The sequence below is a fragment of the Callorhinus ursinus genome, unplaced genomic scaffold (genome assembly GCF_003265705.2).
Source record: "Callorhinus ursinus isolate GAN/ISIS: 27379988/994484 unplaced genomic scaffold, GSC_fseal_2.0 scaffold13, whole genome shotgun sequence".
Classification (NCBI taxonomy): Eukaryota; Metazoa; Chordata; class Mammalia; order Carnivora; family Otariidae; genus Callorhinus; species Callorhinus ursinus.
Genome location: NW_027397075.1, coordinates 17,208,858 through 17,236,274, shown reverse-complemented (window position 1 = coordinate 17,236,274; position 27,417 = coordinate 17,208,858). Strand labels below are relative to the sequence as shown.

General features: G+C 58.0%; 1 protein-coding gene across 11 annotated transcripts in view; it reads right to left on the bottom strand.

Annotated features, from left to right (window-relative positions):
• The window catches only part of CNIH3 (cornichon family AMPA receptor auxiliary protein 3), a 218,051-nt gene that overhangs the window by 13,619 nt on the left and 177,015 nt on the right, over positions 1-27,417 (bottom strand). For all 11 annotated transcript variants that reach the window (XM_073899835.1, XM_073899837.1, XM_073899833.1 and 8 more), the window contains one exon: positions 542-654. In XM_073899835.1, coding sequence (XP_073755936.1) covers positions 542-654 — 113 coding nt within the window. The remainder of the gene's footprint in view (positions 1-541; positions 655-27,417) is intronic.

Genomic DNA, 27,417 nt, shown 5'->3' with positions numbered 1-27,417 from the left:
ATCAGCCATCCCCCATCCCCCGTCCCCATCAGCCATCCCCCATCCCCTGTCCCCATCCCCTCCTGGCCCGTGGCAACCACCCACCTACTTCCCTTCTCTTCAGAGTTGCCCATTCTGGACCTTTCACATAAACAGCCTCTTGTGACCAGCTTCTTTCCCTTGTCGTGTTTTCGAGGCTCATCCATGTCTCAGCGCGTGTCAGTACGTCATGGCCTTTTACTACCAAATCACGCGCCCTTGCAAGGACATGCCGTGTTTTGCTTATCCTTTGCTCTGTTGGCAACAATCTGGATTGTTTCCCTTTGGGGACAATTGTGAATCCTGCTGCAGGGGCTCTTAACACTGATCCCGGAGGGACAGAGCCGGTAAGAAGGGCCGCCGTCTGGGAGTGGCTTGGGAAAAAGGCTGTGGAGAACGGGTCTCCGAAGGGCAGGGAAGAGAGGGAGGCACAGGCGGCTGGTCTGTTTGGGGGACAGTGTCCCTGAGGACCGGCTGCCCACGCAGAAAGGAGGGAGCCCAGAGCAGTCCCAGGCAGACTCACCTCCAGAAGTGATAGAAAAGTAGAGGGACATTCAGCCCCAGGGTGAGCCACTCCTGAGCGCACAGGAACATGATGCAGAAGAGGCTGTGGATGGAGTATTCCGGAAGCACCAGCTGCAGGGGAGCAGAGACACAGGCCTGCATCAGCAGGAGGGAGAGTCACTCCATCCCACAGGCCATGCTGGTGACCCCAAGGCCGCCCTGACACTGTGGCCCAGCTCTGCTCCGTTCTCTTTGTCGGGGTCCCGGAGCCATGCTTTATACCCAAGTCCAACAGACACAGGCTCTCAGCACCTACTTACCGGAATGGGGCCCTTGCTTCTGGGGGTCACCCCTGCGTGGTCACGGAAGGCGGGAGGAGACACCCCCAGAGGGTCTCCACAGTTCTGTAACTGCCCTGCTCCTGGCTTCCCAGTCCCTACATACCCTCCTACACACACTCACAAACCTACAGCAAACGTGTGTATTTGTTTCAAATGGAGGCGGGCCAGGGAAACATCAAGAAACAGCACCTCGCCTGATGTGGGTGGCCCGGGGGGGCCCGAGAGAATGACCAGCAGTGACAAAGGAGGAGAGAGAGGCCAGCCGGGACCAGGAACGGGCCAAAGCTGGGGGACCAGCAGGAAGACCGAGCTCCCCAAGCCCCCAGAGCAGCCACGCGGGGGTTAATGGTAAAAAGAGCTTCAAGTCATGAACTCCCCAGGGTTTTCAACAGAAATCAAAGTTGTAACAGAGATCACAGCAGCTGTAAAGGAGAAACTGGTCCCCAGACCAGTGAAGACACCCCAAGTTGGAGAGGGGAGTCCCCCTCCTCCCCCTCACAGAGGCCCATGTACGTAGCACGTATGCTCCGCGCTCCTAGAAAAATCCAGACAGCCTTGGGGGCTCATCTCTAATGCCGCTTCCTAAGGGAAGCCGAGCCCAGACCACCCACCCCGCACCCACACCCCCTGCGGCCCCAGGCCCACAGCGTGCTCCCTGACCTCCCCCGCTGAGTCAGCACCCTCCTCCCTCCCCAACACACCCCCCAGCCCCGGCGCTCCCTCTTCTCAACCGGTGTGCAAAGCTCTTTGCACTTAGTAGATACTGAGCGAGCACGAGATACGCTGAGCTGACCCGGGACATGGGTCCGCGGCACGGCCAGCTGGCGTGAGGGCCCCAGCCTGCGCTCACCCACCAGGCCTTCTGTGGGCGGGAACAGACGGCCTCACACCGTCCCATCTGGGTACCACTCACGACTCTGGGCTCCCTCACCCCTCCCTTTGGTCTCGGGGGTTGGCTGCCCCAGATGACCATGCACAGGGAGATGCGCATAAAAAATACACGCCTGTGAGGCACACGTGTAAGAGATGCATTCTGTAAGCAAACGGCACCTTCCTGACTCGCGTCTGCTCGAGAACGCACGCGTTGACCCACGCGGATCCAGGAGCCCTGGAATCCGGCTGACAGGCCCAGCTCTGTGGCCCCAGGGCACCGTCGGCGCAGCCAGCCTGGGGGCCAGCAGAGCTGGGTTTGCCCCTCACCCCCCAGCGTCGGCCCGCCTCATGAGCACGGCCAGCGTGGCGTGGCTGGGGGGCTGGGGGGCCACCTCAGATCTCCCCATGCGGCAACTGGACTGGACGCACCCTCTTCTGGGCGCTCACCTGGTACATACAGATCGCCCTGACCCCTGAGCCCCGGGCAAGCCCTCAACCCCAAGCCACCCTCCGCGCTGGAGAACACTGGGTTTCCCCAGCGCCGGTCGCATCCTTCCCCCCACAGCGCACAGAGGAGCCGGCTCACGCAGGGGCAGTCTGTGCAAGTCGCCGGCCTCACGGCGAGTGTCACCGTGCCCCGCTCACGGAGCTAGATGCGCTGCACACGCGACCCATGCAGACCCCACGGAGCCTGACGGGGGGAGTGGAGGGATGCTGGGAGGGGCGAGGAGACCTTGCCACGGAGGGAAGCCAGGGGCCCGCATTCGGGGACAGGAGCCGGGGGCACAGCAGAGAGTGGGCAGGAGCTAATGGCGGGGGAGGTCAGCACGAGACGCCTGCAGGGGCCACTAGCTCACCACGGGGCAGCACGGAGGCCGGCCTGACGCGAGCCAAGCCGGGGCAGGGGTGAGGTGGCGCCCCGCTGCCAGGACCTAGCGCCGAGCCCAGCTCGCACACTCGCCCAGGAAGACCGCACCGACTTCGCCACGCCCCAACTTCTTCCGTCACTCCACCTATGCTGACTCCCTGCCCAGGCCCCAGGCCTCACCTCCTCGTCCTGGAGGACATTTCCACCCGGATACTGCCCGACCACCGCGTGCTGAAAACCCCCGTTCCTCCAGCCCCTGGAAACCCACCTACTCGGACTCCAGTCTGCTTCCAAATCTTCCCATTTCTCCTCCACACCCACTTGCGGTGTTTTCCCTTTGCCCCAGTACCGCCCCCACTGGTCTGGACCCCTGCACCCCTTCCCATGGCCAGGGCAAGAACCTTCGGGCAGGCTTCTGTCCTTGCACACATGCCCCGCCCCCCCGCCCAGCAGAGCAGTCACGTCTCCCCTGCACACGCCCCTGGGCTCGGCTCCCGAATCCACAGACTTGGTCTCCCGGCCATTTTACGTGTGTTCAAAGTGGTTCACTGGTGTACCTATTCATTCCTGGCGCTGGCCCACAAAGATCTGCGGACTGGTAGCCTGTGGATTCGGGGAGCCGGACACAGTGATGCCGCCCTTTGTCCTCACCTCGGGACGCCTGGACGCTCTCCCAGCCCGCACAGCGGGGGATGTGGGACGATCCCACGATGGGACCCCCCGAGATGGGGGGATGGGAAGACGGTGAGGACCGTGCCCGCCCCACGGCTGCACACCTGCTCCCGCCCCCCACCACACATCCCCGGCGGACGGGCTCACCGAGCTGCTGGCAGAAGCGTGCCTGGGACCAGACATCCCAAGAGGCACACGGGAAGCAACGGGGAAGGTCCCAGGGCTGAGTGCAGCTTGCGGGGAGGGGCAGCTGTGAGACCCAGTCTCCGTGGACTCAGACAACAAGCTTTTCAGCTGTGACCGCGTGGGGCTAAAAATATTAGCCCGCTATCTCCAAGTGTTCTATAAGTTCTGGCGGCCACATAATGATCTCTCTGTGGTGCTGAGCACGTTGGGTCTTTCCTCCCTCATCCGTAAACACCAGCATTGATGACCTTCCAACGAGGCTGCTGGGGGACACAGCTTCTCCCACGGAGGAGGCTGCTCTCAGAGGTGGAGCAGTGTCGAAGGGGGAGGTGCGCCGTCGTGATGAATGGGACCATCACTATCACTAACAATCACACACCCCTAATCCCAGTCTCGGGTAGGTCCCTTGTCCCTCTTACCCAGAACTGATTTTGGTTTCCTGATTCTCCACCCAGTCTCCTCTGAACCGCAACCCCACCCCTGCGAAAACCAAGCCCCCGGCTGTCTCAAGGGGAGAGAGAAACCAAACCTGCCTCTCCAACCAGGAAAGCCCAGGCCCTGCCTGTTTTCAAGGACACCGGACAAGGACATCCTGTGTCTATCTGCCCCAGGGCCAATGGGTGTGAAAAGAAAGGATAATGTCCTTTCGTCTGATTCCCCGAACCAGGAGCCCTCCTGGGATGAGCAGGGAGGAGGCAATTTTCTCATAAGCGTCCAGGTGGAGACACCTGCTTGCAGGTCCCCAGGTGAATAATCGCACCCCTGGTTCACCTCAGGGGAGGGGCGGTGGGAAGGAGGGAAAGAAAGGTCGCTTGCCTGGGAAGCTGGAATTTCGCTGGACTGGGAGACGAGGAGAAGAGCATCCCAAGCGCTGGCAGGAAACCCTCTTCTGAGTCCCTCCGCTCCAAGGAGGCCACTTTCTCTGTAGTCGCTCTGGGCGGAGGGCTCCTGGAGGGCAGCCGGGCAAGAGCCCAGGCCAGCTGCGGACGGGGAGGGGGGGCAGCCTGGGCTCCCAGGCAGGCCCCCCAGCGGCGCGGCCCCCTGCAGGCCTTAGACGGCATCATTAGCAGAGACCCCGACGGCTAGGCTTGTGGTTGGGCTGAGCTGAGCGTTGCCCATTTCATGGTGCCAGCCAGTTGAAGCTTTCGCCCTCCTGGAATGTGCACCGATGTCCATCAAATACTCTAAGGGGTGAGCGGATGACTCTGGTACATAAGCGCCCGGCCCAGAGTCACCTCATCTAGAACTGTAATTTGAAAAGCCGCCATAAACCAGTCTCATGCATGCTGAGGCCTGTCCCCAGGGACCCCGGGCCTCGCTCTGAGCCCCGCACAGCCAGCAGCAATCCTGGGTGCCTGGGCCGAGTGTGGCTGTCCCCTATCAGGGTCAGGTCAGGGTCAGGCCCGCGTGGCTGATCCCGGGGACTGGGCCCTGCCTCCAGGGAAGCCAGTCCCCGATCATTTCCCTGTGGGCCTGTTCTGAACACCAGGAACCCCAGGAGAACGGGAGGCAGACAGCGAGAGAAGGACTTGCCTGCCTGGGTCCCAGCACATAAGGACAGAAGGATTTGCCTTCCCTGGGGAGGCTGGTGGTCAGCGAGGGCACGGAGGTGGCCCAGGAGCCAAGAAGCGTGGTTTCCAGCACCCCCACGTTCCAGCCCCGTGGAGCCCTCCCACCCGGTCCTTCCCCCTCCCTCCCTGAGCACATTTCATCCAAACGGGAGTCTCTGCGGCCTTCTTGCCCACCCACACGGACTCACCTCTCTGCAACGAGGCCAGGGAGAGAAAGTGGGGAGCGATCCCACACCCCCCTGCCCACTGCACCTGGCTCCCCAGCGTGTGGACGGCCCAGTTCACAGCTCAGCCCGGAGGCCCCGGCTGGGAGCCGGCTGGGCGCTTGACCGAGCTGTGCCACCTGTCGTACGTGCCCTCAGGGCTGAGCGGATGACTCTGGTACATAAGCACCCGGCCCAGAATCCCGCGGCCACCTCAGGCTACTCGGGCTCCCCCCACCCTGCCCCGGCCCCCAGAACCACTGGTTCTTCCTGCCCTGACTGCCCCTGGGACCAGCTCCCAGCCCTGACTGGTGGCCGTCGGCTTGGCACCTCTCGCCCCGCTGTCACTGCCCGTGGGCCCCAACCGCCAGCCGTACCACCTGCTGGCGACACCAGCCAACTGGGGAAACCCGCCCCCCCCCACCGATCCAGGAGGGAAGTGTGTGTGTCCAACCCCTCGAGGAAGCAGGTTCCTTCCATCTGAAATCACAGGGGTCTCAGCTCTGTTTCTGGAGGAGAGGGAAGCTGGGAACAGAGGGGACAGGGTGGGCTTTGCTAAGGGCTCCCCTCCCCTCCCCCAGCCCATCTCCTTAAGCAGCTCAAACCTCCCGTACTTCTGAGTCAGCTGGGGGTGTTGCTGAAGCACACACGGCTGGGGCCCACCCCCAGAGGTTCAGATTTTGTAGGTCTGGGAGGGGGGCGGGGGGGTCCCCAACGGATCCCAGGGAGCCGCCCAGCATCACCAGCATCGCCTGGGAGCTTGTGAGAAATGCAGAACTGGGACCCCACTCCGGACCTCCAGACGTGCAGAACCAGAACCTGCAGTTAACAGAACCCCCAGGGGATCTACGTGCACATTCAAGTTTGCGAAAGGGCCCCTCAGCACTGACTGCCCAAATAGGGTCCGCCAGGCCCCTGCCACAGAATGCCTGGGGTGTGCAGGTTAAAATGCAGATTTCTGGGTTCTACACCAGTCTACCCAGATACTCTGCGGGCCAGCCCAGGTGATTTTGTTAAACATTGAGCTAAGATTCATAGACCAAGGGCTTGAAGAGGACCCGAGGCAGAGGCTTCCTTTCTGAAAACCGGGGGTCTCGGTCCTTGCCCCCACCCCAGCAGGACTAGGCAGGCAGCCTTCACAGATAAGAGCAGTGTGTACGGGTCCCGGCTCCCCCAGCCTCTGCCATGCGGGAGAACACTCTGGAATCGACCCCCGGGTTGGCCCTGGTATCTTCCGGGGATGGGGGCCAGCTCTCCCAGCATCCTTCAGCACCCAAACCCCCAGCCTCCCATACCGCGACTCTGCCTGTTCCCCGCAGGCTACCCACCCGCCAAACCCGGCTCCTTCCCCCTGTCTCTAACCTTCCTTGTGTCCCAGTGGGCTTTCCAGATTTGGGAGGTGCCTGGTTCCTTTTAGGACCAAGCCTTTGGGCTCTGGCCCTGCCCCGCCCACACCTCCCAACCTGCCTTTTGTCACCAGTTCGTGCAGCTTCCAGACACACTTGAATTTCAAACGCCTCTCTACCACTTCCTCAAACGCTGTTACCAAGCACCCAAGAGCCCAGTGAGGGGGAGGGGAGAATAAACGCCCTCTCTCAAATAATGCCACATTTTCAAAGGGACAGAATTCTCTTACAACGAGCCCGCCCGCCCGGGAATCCAGAGAGATCTGAAGTCACACTCGGCCACCCGCTCCTTCACTCCTTTTCTTTAAGCCAGGGATGGTGGGAGTAGGAACTGGGGTCAGGATACAGGGAGTCATTAGGCAAAAGCTCAGACTGTGGAGAGGAGAGACGCCAAGGGGAGGGAATGTTCTAGAAGGAGAAGGGCAGAAGGGCAAGGGTTTCACAAGCCTGCCTGCTGGTGCTGGAGAGCCCACTTACGCACTCAGCAGATCTGTATTGTAAGCACTCGCCAGGCGTGAACGCCGAGCAGTCTGGTGAGCGGAGACTGTGGTGCGAGTGTGCACGGCGTGCGTGGAGTCTGGAGCACCACCGGACACGAGCCGAAGCACAGTGTGCAAGCAGCTCGATGCAGGAGGAGGGGAGACAAGATGCACGTGTTCTGAATGCACTCCTTGGAGGGAACCCAGCTGAGGTCCAGAGGACGCTGCTCTGGGGAAGGTAGAGTGTCCGGGCAACGGGCATCCCCATAGGGCACTGGTGTCCGCCTTCACTGTGGCTTGAGACAGTCACGTCCTGGAATGACATAACCTACAAATCTCCTGTATAGGTGACACGGAGCCCGGAAATCTTTCGTACCGGCTTCTTACAGCCGTGAGATGGCAGGGAATGGCCGTGGCGATCTCTCCTGACCAGGGAAGGCCACAGGACAGCTAGGGGGCTTCTGCCCTACTGTTGTCCTCGGCCTGGAGCAGAAAATCAGGCACACGGTGGGTGAATCAGTCTCCAGGTCTGAGTCACCGTCCTAAGGCCCCACAGAATCTAGGCTCAGCGGCTAGCCGAGCCCACCCATGCTGCCCTCCCAGCCCCTCGTGAAGGCAAGGAGCTCCAGCTCTCCTCTGGACTCCTGGTCCCATCCACAGGAGGCTTCTGTTCCCAAATCTCTCGTGAACAGGCACCACAGACAGTTTCTTAATAGAGCGAACCTGGTAGCAACCTGGGGCCTGAGCAGCACCATCAGCTCCCAAAGGAGAGTCTTCTCCAGGATAAAGACAGACGATTACCCTACTTAACAGCTCTGAAGTGTGTTAATTACCTATTACCTCTGGCTGCTTGGAGACTTTTTGCTCAAAACAAGCAAAGGAGGGTGAACTGAACCGGAGAACAAGTGTGGATGCCTGGGGAAGAAGAGCTATCAGTCCTATTTGCTGAGTGCCCACCGGCCCTTGGACCCGGAGCCCTCAGGCAAGACGGGACCGGTGAGCACCACCCTCCAGAGTGCCAGGCACGGGGCAGTCGGAGTTCAAGAACACGTGACCCCTGATCAACACGGTCGAGCGACCCAGGTCCACTGAGACGTGGATTTCTTCTTGCAGCACAGGATGGTAGAGGTATTTTCTCTTCTGAATGGCATTTTCTCCAGCTCACTTTATTGCAAGAATACAGTATATAATCTGATGGGTCTCATGAAGGGTTGGCGCTCCTCCCACCCCCACCCCCACGCCGGTCAGGAGCCAACTGTATACACAAGTATGTTTTCCAAAGTCTGGCCAAGGCGGAGAGTAGCTGGATTGTGCCACACTTCACTGGGAATTTGATTTAGCAAGTTCACATTTTGGAGAAAAGGCCAAAGACTATTGTAACTGGCTTCCAGGAAGGGCTCGAGTTGGCTATCTCAGCGAAAACAGTATTTGATTCCGGAACAGAGAACCAGGCTCTAGGCCTGCCCGTCCAGTGCCAGAACCTTGGCGTGCTGTTTAAGGTCGATGGGCTCAGTTTCTCCATCTATTAAATGGCGATAAGAATGGCACCGACAAGAAGAGGCACTTGACCTGCACGCTCCGGTGCCCCTGTGATGCATGTCAGCTCAAGTACTCCATCTACTTTGTAAAAAGCAGCAATTGAAGTCTCTTGAAAATCAAACCGACGTGTCTTCCCTTTCCTCTCAGTCCATTTCTAGTGCTTGCAAATTTTTTAGATCCTCTCCCTCCGTGTCACCGTTAGCCGCTCTGGAGTCCTAAACCCTCTGCTTCTCAGGAGTGACGTCCTCACCCCTCCTGAGTCATGCACCTGTCTGCGCCCTCAGCGTGTCCACGTGTGGGTCTCCCCATACAGCTCTACCAGCACAGCACCTGGTAGGCGTTGGCAAACTCACCACTTACTCAGTCAACAGGCGTGCGCTGAGGGCCTCCCCGCGAGGCTCAGACACGGGGACAGGCGCTGGAGGGACCCGTCGGTGAGCACCAGGCTCCGGCATCCCTGGGTGGGTGCAAAGGACCCCGGCTGAACAACAGAAGGTGCACCACACTGAGTGGTAAGCAAGCCTGAAGAACAGGAAGTGGGGAAACCAAGGCAGGCACACAGCCCGGCCGCAGAAACAGGACACACCGTGGCCAGTGCCAGCATCCGCCACCTGTCACGGGAGCAGCGGCCCCTGCCTGACCGGCCGACCCCCTCAACCCGGCTCCCAGCCCACTTTCAGCAGGAGCCACAGAGATGTTTCTGAAATATAAGTTAGCTTATGTCACCTCCCTGCTCCACCCTGCCAAGCTTCCCCGCTTCTCCTAGAACAGGACCCCCTCCCTACGATGACCTCCACGGCCCTAGGTGACCCGGCCTCCCTGCCCTCCTGACCCCCCGCCCCACATCGCTCCGTCGCCCAATCACTCGAGCCAGACTCAGTCCCTTGATGATCCTCACACCCAGCCTGCCTGTCGCTACCCCAGGGCCTTAGCATGTGCCGTCGCCCCTGACCTCCTCATGGCGGGCTCCTCCTCATCCGGGAATGCATGCACGGTCACCTCCTCAAAGCAGCCTGCCCTCTGGGCCCGCTGTTGTTCTGTTCGACTCGCTTTAAGTGCTTCACAGCACTTACCATCACTGTCCGAACATGTGTCGATCACACATCTGTTTACTTGTTTACTGCCTGCCCCACACGTAGGATGCTCACAACTCCCTCCCCGGTGCCCAGACCCGCAGCTGACACGCGGTGCCACTTTGTGCTGAGCGAACGGTCAGTGTGCGTGCAAACGCAGCAATCGGCACCCCAAGCTGATTGCTCAGTGCAAAACCTGCACAGCCATCTCCCGAGACTGACGCACAGCGCTGACTCCATGGTCACTCAGCAAGCCTCGGGGTTAGCGGTCTGCCCCCCACACCCACAGACAGGAGCCCCAGCCCCGACCAGTCCTTTACGGCACCTGCAGTGGGTCCCCAGGGGGGTGAGTAAAGCAGAATGCCCGCAGACTCAATCACGGCTCAGTAACTCGAGCTCGGAGCATCCAGGGCAGCGGGTGAGGCCCGGCCATGAGACCAGGAGAGGTGAGCCGAAACTTCCGTGACTACTACTCATTCACTCAACACTCGCCATATTCAGGGTCCATGTGCTGGGGGGAGGGGGCACAGAAGGGAAAGAGCATCATCCGTCTGAGGGAAGCTTCCCTCCTGGTGTGGAACACATGCTGGGGAAAGGAAGAACGTGATCCCAGGAGCCACAAAACAGTGGCTGGGGGTCTGGGGTCTGGGAGGGCTGCTCTGGGGGAGAAGGGTCATCTTCTGGCCTCCTTCATTCTCCAGAGGGTCCGGGCAAGAGACGGTGGCGATCAGGACAGGATGGGCAGAGGGACGGAGCCACGGGATGGGCTTGAAGGATGTGTAGGCGTCCCAGCTGGTCACCGAGAGCCAGCGGGAGGGAGAAGACAGGACCGTCACTCCCAAGCCCTGCACAGTGGGCGTGGGCGCACGCACAGGGGAGCACTGGAAGGGAAGGTGTTCTGGGGGCCACGGGCCAGCGTCTCAAGTGTCTGTGGGACAGCTGGGCGCCGGGGTCGGTCCTCACCACAGGGACCTGAAGGCTGAGGAAACGAGGCAAAGGAAATTTGGACTGCCTGGCGGAGGGCGCTGAGCAGAGGAGGCGGGGAACAGCGTCCAGTGTGTGGAGGGACGAGGAGAGAAGAAGAGCCCGGGAGGCTAAGGAAGGGCAGCGTGGGGCCCAAGGCAGTGGAGGCAGGCATCGGGACCGGCAAGTTCACGTCAGAGGAGAAGGGACGCCGTGTTCGGCGGGGAGGAAACGCAGGCTGGCCTGGGGCACCGACCTCCCCGCCGCGTCCCAGCCCTTAGCCACGCAGTCTGCGAAGGGCAGGCCTGGGAACGCACAGGGGCCTAGGGCCTTTGCCCTCGGGTTTGCTTTTGTGAAGTCACCTGAGCGTCACAGATGTCGCGGCGACCGACCGGTCCTGCCCCTCACCTCGCTGGTGACACGGATCCCTGCATGGCCAGGGGCACCGAGCGCCAGGCAATGGCTTCCAGGTGACTTTCCGGAATGCAAACAGTCCAGGCACAGGTTGGGAACAGCGCGTGCTCTCGGGGGTCACACCGGCGGCCACTAGTCCCCAAGAGCCATGGGACGCCCCTGAGGCTGGGGCATCACTGCCCCACAGCCAGTGCCCCTCTCCATCCACTTGTGCCACGGATCCAGGGGCCCACCCGCCACACCGGGGCTCCGAGGACCTGTGGCTCCCACCCTCCACCACGCAGCTGCCCTGCTCCCGTGAAGCAAGGGTGCTCCCTGCAGATAGCAGGAAACACCTCCTCTAGCTCCAGGAACCTTCCGCGTCATCCCCGGGGCCACATGAGGAGTTTGTCACGAGGCAGCTCTTGGTGACTCTCAGGAGTGGGGGTCAGAAGTACACGCTCTTGTGAAGCTGTTTCGACGGAAAACTCCGGAAGAGCGCCACTGAATGGCAGGGCTACCGGGGCCATCCCGTGCCCCCCCGGTGGGTTTCTGGATGCGGCTGTGACTTCAAGGAGCCCAGGCCTTGTAGAGCTGCTCGGAAGTGACAGGATGTGAACGCGAGGTGCTACGGACCAGTTAACAGGGGAGATGCGAGCCTGGGCCAGTCACTGACGCAGGCACATTTCCTCGTGGGGGCAAACAGGTCCCGCCTGGCTCATTTCCTTCCTGAAAGCCCGACTACAGGCATCTATGTGGGATGACAGTGATTTTTGCCGAGTAGGAGCTGAAGCTCAGAGAAGCACCAGGAACTTGGCCCCAACCCCATTCGGCACCTCGGTGACTCTGCGGGGCTGCAGCCCTGGCCCCGGATCCCAGCAGTGTTGCGGGCCCCCAGGGGAGCCGCAGACCTGCACACAGCCCGTGCAGGGGGGCGGCGCACACGAGTGGGGCAAGGCGGGAGCTGGGCCGTTGGCAGCACTGTCGGAACCAGCCACAGGCTGGGCTGTGATCATCGGAAGCACACGCGCCCCCAGCAGTAATGGGCTCGGTTCTGTTTGGCTTTTCGGTAAAAGCAGAGACACATTCTGGAAGACACCGTGTGGTGATTCGGTTCCGAACCCTCCACTGCAGAGGAAGGAAGGTGTGTGTCCTGCTGGTGAACAGGCCATGCACCCTGATGACAATGGTGCTAAAAGGCAGCATCTCTTCGAGGAGCTTTAGGAGATTCGGTGACTCGGTTAGTCAGTGCCAGCCTGTCGGTCAGGGCACAGCCCAGACACGGTGTGGCAGTGGAAAATCTACCGAGTTTGGAAACAGGACAAAATGTTCCAGAGTTTTCAAGGTGGTTGCTAGAGCAACCCCGGGGGACCAGATTCCAAAACGTTCTATTTTTAAAGCACCCAGTTGATCATCAGAGAGCCAGAAGCGAAACAACAGGATAATAAGGTACACACCGGAAATCCTCATAAGGATGAGCATTGTCTCAAAACAGGAAATAATTCAATCCATGAGCAGTATTTTGACCCTGGAAGCAAACAGATTCCAAAGTGACGCCCCGGAGGCCGATGACCACCTGTATTTTACACAGAATACTGAAACTGAATTTTCACTGAAACTGAATCTCTCACTGAAACAGTGAGAGAGGTCCTCTCTCACTGGGGTCTTCTCTCGACTCCTGGGTACATCACACATTCCCTCCAGCCCTCACGCCTCACCCCTTCGAAGGACAGCCCCGCGCATGCGTGTAACACACACTTGTGCAGAGACTGTCACAGTTGCGTGCGCCCCGTCCTGCCAGGGGCTCCAAAGGCTGGATGACTTGTGGACGCCACCCTGCCTTCAGGAAGAGACGATCCAGAAGACAGAGGCACAAACACAACCAAGGCAGCGGGAGATCCCGTGGTGACCGCAGCGTCCCCAGCACGATTGCACGTCAGAATCCTCAGCTAGATCTGTACTGAAACGCAGATTCCCAAGTCCCACTCGGGAATTTCCAGAGGGTGGGGCCCCGGGGTCTATAGTTCAAATGCTGTGCTCGTGACTCCGATGTGCAACCAGGTTTGGAAGCAGTTGATAAAGGTGACAGGACAGGTGCCGGGGTCAGGGCGGCTGGGCTTCAGGCGAGCCTGGGAAGGCCACGGCTCTCCCACGCAGGGAGGGCTACCTGGCTGGCCCGGGCTAAGGACAGGCAGGACGAGCACGTGGGACAGGCCCTGGGGAGGGCCGTGAAGGTGGGCAAAGGCCCCTGGACGGGAGGGACACGCACACCAGTGTCGGCAGAGATAACCCAGCACGGTTGCGATGGCTGGACCGGCACAAGGTGGCATCTGGTCTCAGAGAAATCAGTGAGCAAACCCGGGTCCTGATGAGTAAAGAGATAAAACTCTAAGTTGGGAGGTGCTGGGATGGAGCGGGGGGAGGGTAGTCGGTTAAGCATCCGACGCTTAGTTTCGGCTCAGGTCGTGATCTCGCGGTCATGGGATCGAGCCCCGAGTCGGGCTCCGTGCTCAGTGCAAAGTCGGCTTCAGATTCTCTCTCCCTCTCTCTCTGTCTCCCCCTCTCTCAAATAAATAAATAAATAATCCAAAAAAAAAAAAAAACCTCTAAGTTGGTTGCAGAAGGAATAAAAAGCAAGAGATAAACATTATTTACCATTTTTAGAAGCAGCTTTATTTCAGAATGGGTTGTAGGTGGCTCACCAATGTGCTAATTAATCACGACGTGTTTGTCTCCGTACAGCTATATTTAGCAATACCCAGGATCATGTGTAATTTATTCATGTTTTTAAACACTTTTCCTCTGGATTTGTTCCATTTCCTACTTTGGAGAAAATGCAAGGTTATAACCACTTATCAGCAGAGTGTCTCCTGGACGCCAGGACGGCACAGGCGTCACAGAGACCGCGGGGCCCGCATAAGGAGTCGAACACACGGACCGGGCTTCACAGAACAACCGTAAGGGATCCAGGAGGATGGAGAAGGCACAGGGTGTTTCTTGTTTAGTGGATTAGAGAAAGCTTCGTGGAGGGGACAACATCCGAGGTGGGATATAATATTTTAGCCAACGGAGAACATTCCAGTTGGTGAAATAGTGTAAGAAAAGACACACAGAAAGGAAATCAGTGGGGCACCTGGGGGCCCAGTCGGTGAAGCGTCTGCCTTCAGCTCAGGTCATGGTCCTGGGGTGCTGGGATCGAGCCCTGCATCGGGCTCCCTGCTCTGAGGGAAGCCTGCTTCTCCCTCTCCCTCAGCTCCTCCCCCTGCTCATGTGCGCACATGCTCTCTCTCAAGTAAATACATAAAATTTTACAAAAATTAGAAAGGAAACCACAGGGCAGTCTCACACATCTCTATTCACAGTATTTGGCACAATCCCCGGCGCACAGTAGGTACGCAGTAAATGCTGGGAGAGCAGGTAAGTGTTTGAAAGGAAGTAGATTTCTGTAAGGTGAGGAGAAATCACACACAGCCTTAGAAGCACTGTTAAGTAGTGGTCATTTGTGCTCCTACATTGGGGCCCCGAGAAGGCTTTGGGATAAGGCGGTTTTACCTGATCAAGGTTGGCTTAGATCATCGGCACAGGGTGAATCCAGGAGGAGGACCGGAAAACAGACCAAAGGCTGGGGGGGGGGGGGGGGGGGGAAACCGAGCTAGTAAGCTACTGCAAGCGTCCGGGCAAAAGAAGTCTCGGGGGAGGAGGGTTGTAATTCATGAAGCGCATGGGAAACAGGACCCACAGAGGACAGGTGTGGTATTAAACCTGAGTGACACGGAAGACAGTGTCTCCCTTATAACCAACATGGGTCACCTGACAGAGCAGGTTGCAAGCCAGCATATTTACGGCTGAATGAGGGGAGAACTCTGAACCCTTCAACCTCTCTGCATTCCTGCTTCAACCAATACAATAGGAGTTCCCACCAGCCATTTCCACATCTTGGGGAAGCACTAGGGAGGAAGCCCGTGGCCTGACTGCTCTTGCTGCTGTCCCCAAATGGCACACTTTCTCTGCCCAGTCCTGCACGCATGTGGCCGGTGCATGAGGTCAGGGCCTGGAGCCCACCCCCCTTTGGCACTTCCTGTGGGTCTGTCTATCTGTCTCATGCCTGAAGGTACTGGAGTTCTGCCACGACGGTCCATGCAGCTGACCACTGTGACACTGTATTTACTCCCTATCTAGACTTGTGTACCTGTTCTCAGCTGGTTCAAACACACAGAGGTGCAGAAGTGTGATTCTTCAGCCCTTCTAACCCCAATGCAAGATGTAGAACCAGGTCCAGGGGCTCAGTAGATGGTCAAGAATGCTTGCCTGGAATTCCAGAGAGAGAGTAGGGAGAAGGAATAGTCGGGAGGCCGCAGCAAGATGAATGAGGACAGAAGCCCTAGTCCTGGGGAGGTGAGCCCCAAGGAGGCAGAACTTACGCTCAGATGCGCACGGTGTGCAGTGACGCGGCAGGGGAGGGTGCAGGGGGTCTGAGGAACACACCTCCCATCAGAAGGGTCATCTGCCACCCAACCCCGGCAGATGCTACCTTGAAGAAAATGGCTCTAATATTGCCAGATCTTGTGCATCTTCTCCCAAAAGCAAGCTGAAAATCTGGATTTTTGTGATTTTTCAGATGCTGAAAATATTAAATGGGTTGAAGAAAACAAATTTTCAGTCCATATATGACCCACAGGTTGCTGACTGCAACACACTCCGTACAGAACACGAAGAAAACAAGGCCACGGCCAGGACCCAAATGGACACCTGTGTGTCTTTGCCGTGGGGCTGGGTGGGGGGGTGGGTCAAGGCAGAGTTGCGTGTGCACGGGACAGAGGGAAACTGGAGTGCTCTCTTGCCGGGCGGCCAGAAAGGAGGACGTGACCAGCAGCGTCACGCTACGGACAGCCAAGGGGGATGAGAATGAAAGCATCGGGCTATTGGAGTTGGTCATCGAGACGTCACTGGTGACCTTCAAGATATCAGCTTCGTGGAATGACAGGAGTACCTGCCACCTCGCAAGCGATTCTCAGATGAGTAGGAGGGAATGTGGGCAAGGGTGTTCGTGGCTCTTTCTAGAATCCAGCAATGTGAAAGAAGAACCATGTGGGCTGGTAGCACAAAGGTTACCAAGGTCAATGACATTTTTAGGACAAGGAAGACTAGATGTGTTTAAAGAGCCAGAAGGTACTCGGGAAAGAGGGAACTAGTCCAGACACGCTCCAGAATGAGCTGGAAGGAGACAGAACGGAGGGAGCCCCCGGCAGGGGCAGCCGGCCAGTGCGGCAGGGAGGGGCCCTGAGATAGGACCAGAGAAGGAAGGTGCCAGGCAGAGCAGGACAGAGACAGGGAGCTCAGCACCAGCGCCCCACCTACTCCCGAGCACATGGGGTCACTGCTGGGAAACCGCAGGATAGCTGGGAAGCTTAGGGAGGCACAGAGAGTTGGGGGCACGCGATGGGGCCGCGTGGGCCATGGGGCTGTGGGGGGCCAGCACCAAACCTCAGCACTGCCCTGGAAACTCAGAGGGTGGGGCCAGAGCCTCGGCATTTCATGAAACCGCCAACAGGGTCTCCAATGTGCAGGCGGCGGGAAGACCACTTCCCGTTTCTTGTCGAGCTGAACTCTGAAACCCCACCCCTCCTGGCCGGGAACGGCTTTGTCTGCCTGCTGGCAGTGCCAGGAGATTCTGGGAGCTAATGACCAGGGGGCCTGTGCACCCCATGCAGCCCTGTACTGGGGGCAGGGGGCAGGGCCAAGGTGCATCGGCCACCAGCCCCGCTGAGCCCCAGCAGCCAGGCCACCAAAGCAGCCGAAATGCATTAGTGAACCTGAATGATGAAGCCTGCTTAGCAAAGGGTCTCACACTGGGCTGCACATTAGAATCACCCCAGGGAAGTTTTAAAACTCCGGACACCAAGGATTTATTCCAAACCAATTAAGTCAGAATCCCTGGGGACAGACAATAGGTCCTAAAATTCCCCAAGTGATTCCAATGTGCAGCCCAGTTTGAAAACCAGTGTCCTCAAGAGCACTTTGCAAGTATGAGGTACCACGGTTAATAATTGTGTGGGCCAGGCAAGGACCACCGTCAGCTCCTGATTTCCTGCTGTCCTCGGGGGTCTTCAGCGGGCAGGCTGCCTCTTCCAAGGATCCCTAAACCAGTTCTTGAGCTAAGAATAGAGTTTCTGACGCAATTTGTTTCTTGAAAGACAGAAGCTCATCTTTTTTTCATGAAGCCTAAACATTCCTAGTATTTTTATGCACATGAACCACCCCGTGGTTCTGCAGGACCCCCAGCTCTCCCGCCAGCCACGGGCTGGGTCCACGCACAGAGAGCACAGCAGTGTTGAGGCAGAATGAGGCAAGTGCCTGCACACCTCCTGCACCCCAACACACGTGAGCATGCACACACCTCCCTGCTGGTCTTCAGGCTTCCTACATCAGCCCCTGATGTGTTCTAACTGTTCCAACTCGGGGTGCGCGCTGGACGGCCGTGAGCAGCAGGGTACCCATCGTGCCATGGAAGAGACCAGAGCTCTCGCATGTGGCTGATACCCCCGCCGGGGGTGCGCCTTCCATCGAGCGCGGGGCTGTGCCTCCCACGGCAGCTGCGTGCATCACACTAGCGCACGCTGCAGGGACGCGGGGTGGGCACTGGGCAGAAGAAGGGAAGGTCTGTATGCTGCAGGACATAAGCAACACCCTTATGCAGAAGGAGGACACCACTGGAAATGCCCCATGTTTCTGGTCATGCAATAGGGGTGCATGCACACCGTCTTCTCTCCCGGAAAGAGTGCTGCAAACTGGCCTGGGAGAGAAGGTTCTCCTCAAGGGCAATGCGGGTCCCGCAGGGTCCTCAAGGCTCAAGTCCCCTGAGAGCTAGCAGAGGACTCTGTGCAAAGGCTAAAGGCAGCTCTGACCAGCAATGTGCTTCTGCAGGACAGGGACAGCGAGCAAGAGGTGGTGGGCAGAAGGAAACCACCTGCAGCTTCCAGCAGGGTCCCCACGGCCCGTGCACAAGAGAACCCGAGGACGGGGAAGGAAGGAGGATCCTAGTGTCTGCAGGGTCTCCCAGAAGCTCTCCACCTCAGCACCCATCAGCACCACTAGGGGACTTTTGAAAACGCCACTGTCCGTGCCCCGTGGACCAGTTAACTAAGACTTTGTGTGGGTGGGGCCCCCAGACCCAGATTTTAAAAGCTCCCCGGGAGATTCAAATGTGCTGCCAGGACTGGGAAGCTCTGATCAGTGAGAATGACTGCAGACAGCAGGGCAGCCTGTGGGCTCCCCGGGAGAATCTGGCCGTGGCCACCGCGACGTGGGGAAACAGGCACCCCCCACACCGCTGGGGGCCGGACACACGGCTTCTACCTTTTGGGAAAATAATCTGGCAATTTTTTCAAGTACAAATTCATATACTCTTCAACCTGACGATTTTACTCCTGGGATATAAAGTCACGAAGGTGCTCCCTGCGGGGTTACTGGTAGGGGCCAAACAACACTGAAAATAGACAGAACGTCCATGAATCCGTGCACTGGATAGATTGTGCATAGGATGGCATATTAGGATGGTTTCCTGTGCAAACTCATTTTGATTTTGAAGAGAGATCTATAGCAGTGACCTAGAGGAGGGTCCATACTGTACAGCATGTGGGGAAGGAACCAGTTGCAAAAGACCAATTTTTCTTCCATTATTGGGAAGAAGAAACAAGTCAGCTCAGAGTGTGAGTGTGAGTGAGTGTGTGCGCACAGACCTGTCGTGTCTGGAAGCGTGTGGAAACGTGAGCACAGGGATGCAGGCCCAAGCTGGTGCCGTTAGTTAGGTTAGAGGCTTAGGGACGGAGAAGGGCTGGGAGCTCGTTAATAGCTCCTTCATATTAACTTAGCATCAGCATCATTTCTGGCCAGAATGAGGACAGAGTACTTTCACAACTAAAACGAACAAGGGAAAACCGAAGAGCGAGCTCTGGGTGAGACTGGCCAGACTGGAGTCCGGGCTTGGGTCACCGGCCGTCTGCCCTCATGACCCTGTGGTGAGGGGGAACCCGGGGACACCGCATCGAGCAATGCCTGCCACAGCCGGCATATTCTCTGCCATGCACAGTAACGTAGTACACACGGTCATCATGGAGAAAACGTTCCCTCCGCCTCCAGGGACCAGCCTTCCATGTCCAGGGGGGCGCAGCCCCTCTGCACAGAGAAAGGACCCAGGTCCCTGTCCTCACCCCGCGCTGCATGTCACGACTTCCGCGTGTGGTTGCCATGCTCCATATGATTCCACCAGCCCCAGGATGGGTCGCGCTGTCCTGCAACCAAGTGACAACTTCTAGACAGGGAAGGGCCTGCGATCCCGTGGGAAAGCATGTCCTATAAACAGAAACAGTTATAATTCCCTAACTTCAGCCAGCAGCCCTCCTCTGAGAGCGCACATCCCGAACCTGGCGCTGACCCGGGCCTGCTGGGGAGGCAGGAACTGGGCTGATGAGAATGACAGGTGAGCTGGGACTCGTCCCGCGGGCACCTGACTCACTGGACTCGGGAAGCTGGCTCCGCACGCTGCTCGCAGCCAGGGAGCTCCCCGTCCCTTTTGCTTGGCCTTTCTCCCCTTGAGAGCAACGGGGCAGTGTTCACAGGTTTTGCTCAGAGTAATTTTGCTTTTCATTCTGATAAACGCACAATAAATCCTACAGAAAGGAGCAACGTCTTGTCCTCGCATTCACTGGATTACACCTGTGGATGACGGGATACCGCTAGTAGAATCTGAACCCAGGGGCTCACTACTCCCTCTGTTACTCACCAAGGAGCGAGTCAAGGGAAGGCCAATCCTTTCTCCTCACCACGGGGATGTCATTTTCATAAAAACCCTTCTCTGGTGCATGGCTCCTGTCCCCCCAAAATCTGTATGTTGAAGTCCTCGGCCCCGGTACCTCAGAACGTGACTGCATTTGGAGAGAGGGTATTTAAGGTGGTCATTAAGGTAAATGAGGTCATTGCTGGGTTCTGATCCAATATGGCCTGTGTCTTTGTAAGAGGACGCATGAGGACACACAGACGCACAGAGGGACGACCATGCGAGGACACGGGAAGGCGCCGTCGGCAAGGCGAGGGACAGCCTCCGAAGGAACCGGCCCGCCTGCGCTTGATCTTGGACTCCCAGCCTTCCACAACCATAAGGAAATGAATTTCTGGTGTCTCAGCCACCTAGATATCCCAGGCCCACCAACTAACACAGGCAGAGGGTGCCACAGCTTCCGACGGCTCTCGTCCAGGCCAAACTGCCCCCCACAGTCTCGAAATTGAGAAGATGCTTTGGTCCTAAGCTCTTAGCCTGTGCTGGACTTGGAGGCCGAGGAGCCGCTGAGAGGGGCGGCCGTCAAACCAGAGGCACGCAGGGCCGCGGGCACAGGGGTAAATGCCGGATGCCCAGGGTGGCATCCGGGCACCTCTGAGAACCACAACGGCGTGGGACTGTCCCGCGAAATGTGGACATGGAAACATGAGGACTTCTGGAAGGACAGGAGCCTGGGAGTCAGAGCAGGGTGACCCCACACCCACCACCCACGGGGCAGGGGCCACAGAGGAACCCCGAGGCCGCCAGCCAAGCGCTCCTGGTTCCGCGCTGCTCGCGGGAGAGTGCCGAGCCAGGAGCCAGGCGCCCAGACCTGCCCACGCCCACCGCACCGTCTACTGGGGAAAACCAGCAGGTGCCTGACTTCCCCCTTCCCGCCCCCACTGCCCTCCTCCTCAAGTCCTGACCATCGACCCCCAAGATACTTTATCAATTAACACGAAACAACCCACCGTCTGCATAGCAGTTGGTGTCCCCACCATCAAAAAAGCATCTGATAGCGCAGTGGCGGATGTGAATGTCCAACTCCCCCAGGGAGGGAGACAGGGCTCCTCGAACTGTCAGCGGTCCGTCCCACTGACGTAATCTGAACATGTACCCCGAGGGCAGGAGCCTGGCTAAGTGGCTCCTTTATTTGCTTCCCACCAGGACACCGGTGGTACTGACACCGCCCGATGCGGATGCCTTGAGCGCGCTAGCCGTGGTGAGGTCACCGCGGAAAGGCCACAAGAGCAGAGCTGTTCTGGCTGTGGGCTCCGTGCCCACCTCCCTGTGCTATAATCAGTGACCATTGTCCTCCACGATTTCATCATCGCTTGGCCCATTTGGCAGACACAGAAAGGGAACGGGATGGTTCTTCTGTCCCCTCATAATAATGGCACTTTGCATTTGTAAAGCACATCGCATGCATTCAGCGCATTTCCCCGTCTACTGCCGAGTCTTATCCGAATGAAACAAAACTCCATGTGTTTTGTGATTGTGCCATAGAGACGGTTAGGGATCAGAGCCAGTGAAACTCTGTGCTGGAGGAGGACCAATGTCCCAAATTGCTTAAAGAATCACAAATCCCACATAAATGGCGAATGGAGACAGCATGATAGTGTACGGCAGTGCGGCTAACCCGCGGGGGCAGACACATCTGGAGCATGGGAATCAATGTAGCTCCAGCCGGGAGCCCCCTGCGAGGCTCGTCTGAGTCCCGGGGGTCTCCCTCTTGATGCGGGCAGGTGCCAGGATTTAACTATAGAGAGAGGCAGAGATTAGGGAGCGCTAAGGGAGCAAGAGACCATGAGACCTGGGGGATACTGGCACATTCTATGGCCTAGAAACATGACCCAGAAATGTCTCTTGCTTTTTCAGTAATTGGGCAAAGGGCAAGAATGGATATCTGGGGGGGTGAGCATCTGTGTGTTGCAGGGTGGGGGGTGAAAACAGAAGATTTTACTCCTCATCACACTGTGGGAAAGGGGGCTTCTGGAAGCAAAGCTGCAGCAAGAAAAACAGGCTGTCTGCAGATTCCGTGCGGAGTCCTCCCTGGGGGTGGCCCTCCCTCTCCTTGGAAGCAGGCAGCAGGCACTCACTCCGCAGGACCAGCACCCGCCGGCAAATTACTGCTTTTACTCTGGCACCATTTAGGGAACTGCGGCTCTCTCAATCACACCCTGGGGGCTGGGCAAGCGGAAACCGACCCACCTGCTTTGCCAGAGCCTGGCTTATCCTCCAACTCGGCGATCTGCAGCCTCGCCCCAGGGGCTCCCCAATCCCGATGCCCAGGCCGCATCCAGGAGCAGCATTCTGTAAGTTCCCAGGTGATGCCGATGTGCAGCCAGGTTGAGAACCAGCGCTCACCCGCCGGGCAGCGAGCGTCGCTCCGCGAGACAAAGCACCTCACGCCTGTCACTGGCCCCTCCAGTCCCATCACCTGCCTTAATCCCATGCTCAGCAGAGAGAATTCTGCCATAGCCGGTATGTGGCCGCCAGGCTCCTGGTCCCTAATCCATGTAGCCAATTAACATAAAGCAACAACAGGCTTGGCAATGTGGTGGGGACACAAATTAGGGGGGCATGATCCCTTCCTTCAAAAATACAAATGTGTAAGATGTGTGCAAGTGACTATCATATAAGGTATCGTGTGGCTGGGGCTTTGAGAGACTCTTTGAGGGGCAGGAATTCAGAAAAAAAAAACAAGATCCCTTTTAGCTGGATGGAGCATGTCTCCACAGCTCGCTCCCTCGCTCTCACACACGCACACACACACCCCCATCCCCCTCAGCACAGGCCACAGGGCCACGGACACAGCAGATGCTGAACGAATTCCAGCCAAATGAATCAAGTCAGATCAGTGCCCACTGGAACCCGCCAAGCCAACGTCCAGGATGCCCTGGCTCCCCTGTCCAGCCCCACGACGCACAGGCTTCTCCGGGTTACCACCACCGCCCCAACCTCTGTGCCTGGGCTCTCCCCCCGCCCCCACCCCACACGGCGCACAGCCTTGGCCGTGTGCCTTGAGCTGGCGGCTCTGCAGACTGACTCCTCCCTGAGGCCGAGATCAGCCCCTTTTCTCTGGAATAAAGCCCCTGATCCTTGACTGAGTACACAGCCCCCCCAAAGTAAGACCAGCTGTGTCCACTTGCCTAAGATCTGGCCAATGAGTTAAGTGGAAGAGGTGTGTGCACCTTCTGGCCCTTCCCCCTGCCCCCCAGGGCTTGAAGGGACACTATGGTGTGACACCCCTGCAGACCTCGTGGACGGGCAGGAGGAGCGTGGGTCCCCAGATGAGGCCTGGGGCAGAGTCTCCTCCCACCGCACCCTGTTCTGGACGGGCTCCCCAACAGAGCGAGCTCCCTGTGTCCTTCACTGGCAGTGGATCCCACACAGGAGAGGAGAAAGGGGCTACGGGGAAGCAGCCAGTGATTGGGCGACTTCTCAGGGCTGAACTACCGAGTCCATAAATCTGCCTAGAAGCTCAGGCTGTGAGACAGGCTTTGCCGATGGACGCAGGGAGTGAACCGGCCTCCTTTTCTGGTCCACACGACTGTGGAGACCACAAGGGAAACCAGGTGCTCATCACTCTTGGTCAGCGGCCTGCAGAGACGGGCCCCTGGTGTACAGCAAGAAGCTACGGAAGGCATGGAAATTTACCGGCTCCCACAGACGGAAACAGCAAGAGAGAAAGGGAGTGAGCGTGGGCTCTGGAGCCAGACCCAGGAGCTGGGTGACCTTGAGCAAGGAGTTTACCATCTGCTGGAGGCCGTCACGTTACCCACATCACAGAAGATTCCATTCACAGCAGTCCCAGGGTCCCTGCACAAACCCGCTGAGCCTGAACTTCCCAGGATAGGGGGTATGTTAGTCAGGGTCCTCCAGAGAATCAGAGCTGACAGGGTGCACGTGAGTGTGAGTGTGCATGTGTGTGTGTGAGCACATGTGTGTGCATGTGTCTGTGTGTGCATGTGTGGTGCGTATGAGTGTACATGGGTGTGTGTGACTGTGTGTGAGTGTGCATGCTGTGTGCATGTGTGTGTGCATGGAGTGCGCATGTGTATGAGCCTAGTCAGCTGCCCACACCCTCATCACAATATGGCTTCGTTGGATGTGCGCATCTACACGTACATAAATAGATTTTCAGGGACTGGTTCCTATAATGTGTGTGTACATGTGGGAAGCCCCATTCTGCAGGGTGGGCCAACAGGCCAGAGATCCAGGGAGGCCCCGTGTTGCAGCTGAAGCCTGATTCAGCTACAGAATTCCCTCTTGCTTGGGGAGGTCAGTTTCTGTTCTATTGAGGCCTTCAGCTGATTGCACAAGGCCCACCCTCATTATGGAGAGCAATCTGTTTTATTCAAAGTCCACCAATCTAAATATTAATCTCATCCACAAATGCCCTTGCAGAAACATCTAGAATAATGTCTGACCACGTGTCTGAGCTCTTTGGCCCAGCCAAGCTGACACCTAGAATTAACCATCACAGGGGGTGGGCATCCAGGAATCCATATTTTCAATAACCTCCCCAAATGTGACACAAGGCCCAGCCAAGTTTGGGGACCACTCTCAGTGATGCACCCCGAGGTCACTGATGGTCTCTCCCTCCCCATCCACGAGGGTCGCTGGACTTCCTCTGTGGAGCGGAACCAGTCTTCCTCACATAGGGCCACGATGGGGCCGCGAGGATGTTCCCTCTGCGCACGGCCAGGACAGAGCGGGCAGGGTTGCTCCTCCAGCCCAGGGCTGCCTGCCGACTGCCGACCTCTCCGGCCCCAAGCACTTCTCTCTTCCCCTCTCCCACAGCAGACACTGTTCTCCAGACCCTGGGAGCTGCTTGTGAGTCACCAGGACCCCTGCCAACTACTCAAATCACCAGCTACGTCTCACAGAGTCCCTCTGGCGTGGTCGCCCATGAGACGCCCCTATGGGGCATTTTCCAATAACAGAGCCAGACCCTCCCAAGCAGCACACCCGGCGGTCCTGCAGAGCTGTCTCTTGCTTCAACAGTGTTTGGACGGAACAGACCCAGGGACACCAGCCTCCAACCACCCTCCAGACTGTTTCTCCAGCTGCAACCTTCAGAGCATCTCCCCAGCAACCCTGTGCCTCTGTGACCAGCCAACACCCTATTTTGAGCTTGGGTCCTTATTACCAATCAGCCAGAAGCTCCCAGATGCGTCAGTCATTCCACGGACGTGGAGGCTGCTGTCAACCACCTGGTCCACCCACGGGCCTCCCACACCCACCTCTGTCTGGGCTTGTGTTTCCACTGGGAGGATGTGGCTCTGGAGGGCAGGGGCCACTTCTCCCGTGAGCTGGCTGAGGAGAAGTGTGAGGAAAAATGCACACCGAGCGTCCCCGGAAGGGGGACCAGTGCAGCAGTGGAGTCAAACCCAAGATGAGTGGGGTCAAACCCTGGATGCCATGGAAGCAGCCCGGGTTCTGGAGAGGAATGTGAGCCGGGCCCTTGTGGATCCACATGCCTGGGTTCTGCCCACACGGACCCGCATCTCTGTGACTTCCCAGATGAGGAGGTGAACTCATCAAGAAGCCAGGCAACCCCCTGACTCACCTCCGCAGGCCGGCCCGCCCCTGGGCTGCACGACCAGGAGCCCCTGGAGCCCCGCAGCCTTTGGGGGGCCCCTGGCACCCCCCCCCCGTGTGGGGGCATGTGCCTGAGCCTCTCCCTGCAGCCATGAGGCAGCTTTTTAACCCCCCTGGAGCCCTCGCCCAAGCCCTGGACCACATGGAAACAATAAAGCTTTCTGCAGCAGAAAAAGGGGAAAAATCTGGACCCTCCCAAGACCTCCTATGGCAGAACTTCTGGAAGTGGTTCCTAAGCAGATATACCTTAGACGTTCTCCACAGGGGGCGAGGCGGGGGGCCTGGGTGGCTCAGTCGGTAAGCGTCTGCCTTCAGCTCAGGCCATGATCTCGGGGTCCTGGGATCGAGCCCCTGCGTTGGGCTCCCTGCTCAGCAGGGAGTCTGCCTCTCCCTCTCCCTCTGCCTGCTGCTCCCCCTGCTTGTGTTCCCTCTCTCTCTCTCTCTGTCAAATAAATAAATAAAATCTTAAGAAAAAAAAGATCTTCATGGGGGGGGGGATTTCGATACACAAAGTGGTTAGGAGCCACTAGTTCCACTAATGACAAACACAACAAAGTAGTGCACTCTACCGTTTACCACTTCCTGACGTGATGCTCACATGTGATTTTGCGCAGGACAAACAGCAAAGCTTTCCTGTCAGTGATACGTGCCCTCCGTGGGCAATTAGTGGAAGTCCTGGGTGTAGAATGCAGGGTGGAGAACAGCAAGGCCATGCTGCCGTGTTCGGAGGGTGCTGGGCGGCTGGCTAGGCTCACTCACTAGCTCAGGAACATGTTCATACCCCTGGCCTAGAAACATGCAGGATCCAGGTCTATTGCCAATTTCTGCACGTGGCTGACCAGAGCTGCTCACAAACAGAACCACAAAGGAGGAGTCCTTGAAGACCCATGGCACGAATGAGGCCACCCCTTTGGTGGAAGCGAGCTAAGACCTCTATACAGTTGTTATGATGAGAAGAACAAGTGGAGGCTGGAGGGATGGTGTGGAACTCTCCTCACACTCGCGAGTCCACTGCAGATGGTCACACTGCCCGCCTCCCCCACATCTACATGGAAAGACCACTTTTCACCAGAGAAGGGCTGATTTTGAAATGACCAACGATCTTTTCCACAACTTTCACCAGGAATTGCAGACTATAAAGGTGGCAGCCTCATTCCCAGGCCTATCAGATGCCAAGTGGGTGAGGGGTTGTAGTCTGGCAGGAAAGACAGAACTCACGCATAGTCAGGGCTACTCGGGATGAAAGGACCACCGGTATGGGGTAGGGATTTCCCCATGCCAGTATCCTGAGCTCGGCCCGCAGAGGCACTCGTGAGCAAACGAGGTGTGGTCCCTGCCCCAGAGAGCCCACAGCTGGGTCCCCTTCCGCCTCAGTGACCTTCTGCTGGGCTCCCAGAGAGGGGCCGTGGCCACACCAGCCAAGTGGCCCAGACACATGGCACTGATGTCACCTCACCACTAAGCCCTCGGGTCTCAGTTTCCCCATCTGAAAATGAGGGGTCCGGCCAGATGACCTCTAAGGTCCACTCCGGTCTTAGCATTTCATCTCCTGGTCACATACTGAGCACCAGCCTCAGGTCCCACATTGTGCTAAACTCTGGCGTCCTGAGGATGAACAAGACATTAGTGTCCACACACGTCTTTTTTGTCCATCCATCCGTTGACGGACACTTGGGTTGTGTCCGTGTCTTGTCTGTTGTGAATAAGGCGCAGATGTCTCTCCGACTGTGTGCTTTCACTTCCTTTGGATATAGAACCCGACGCGGAATGGCTGGGTTGCAGGGGAGCTCTATTTTTACCTTCTGAGGCTCCGCCATAGTGTTTTCCAGAGTGGCTGCACCAGTTCGCATTGCCACCAATGGGCACGGGGTTTCCCTTTTCTGTATGTCCTCACCAACACGTGTTA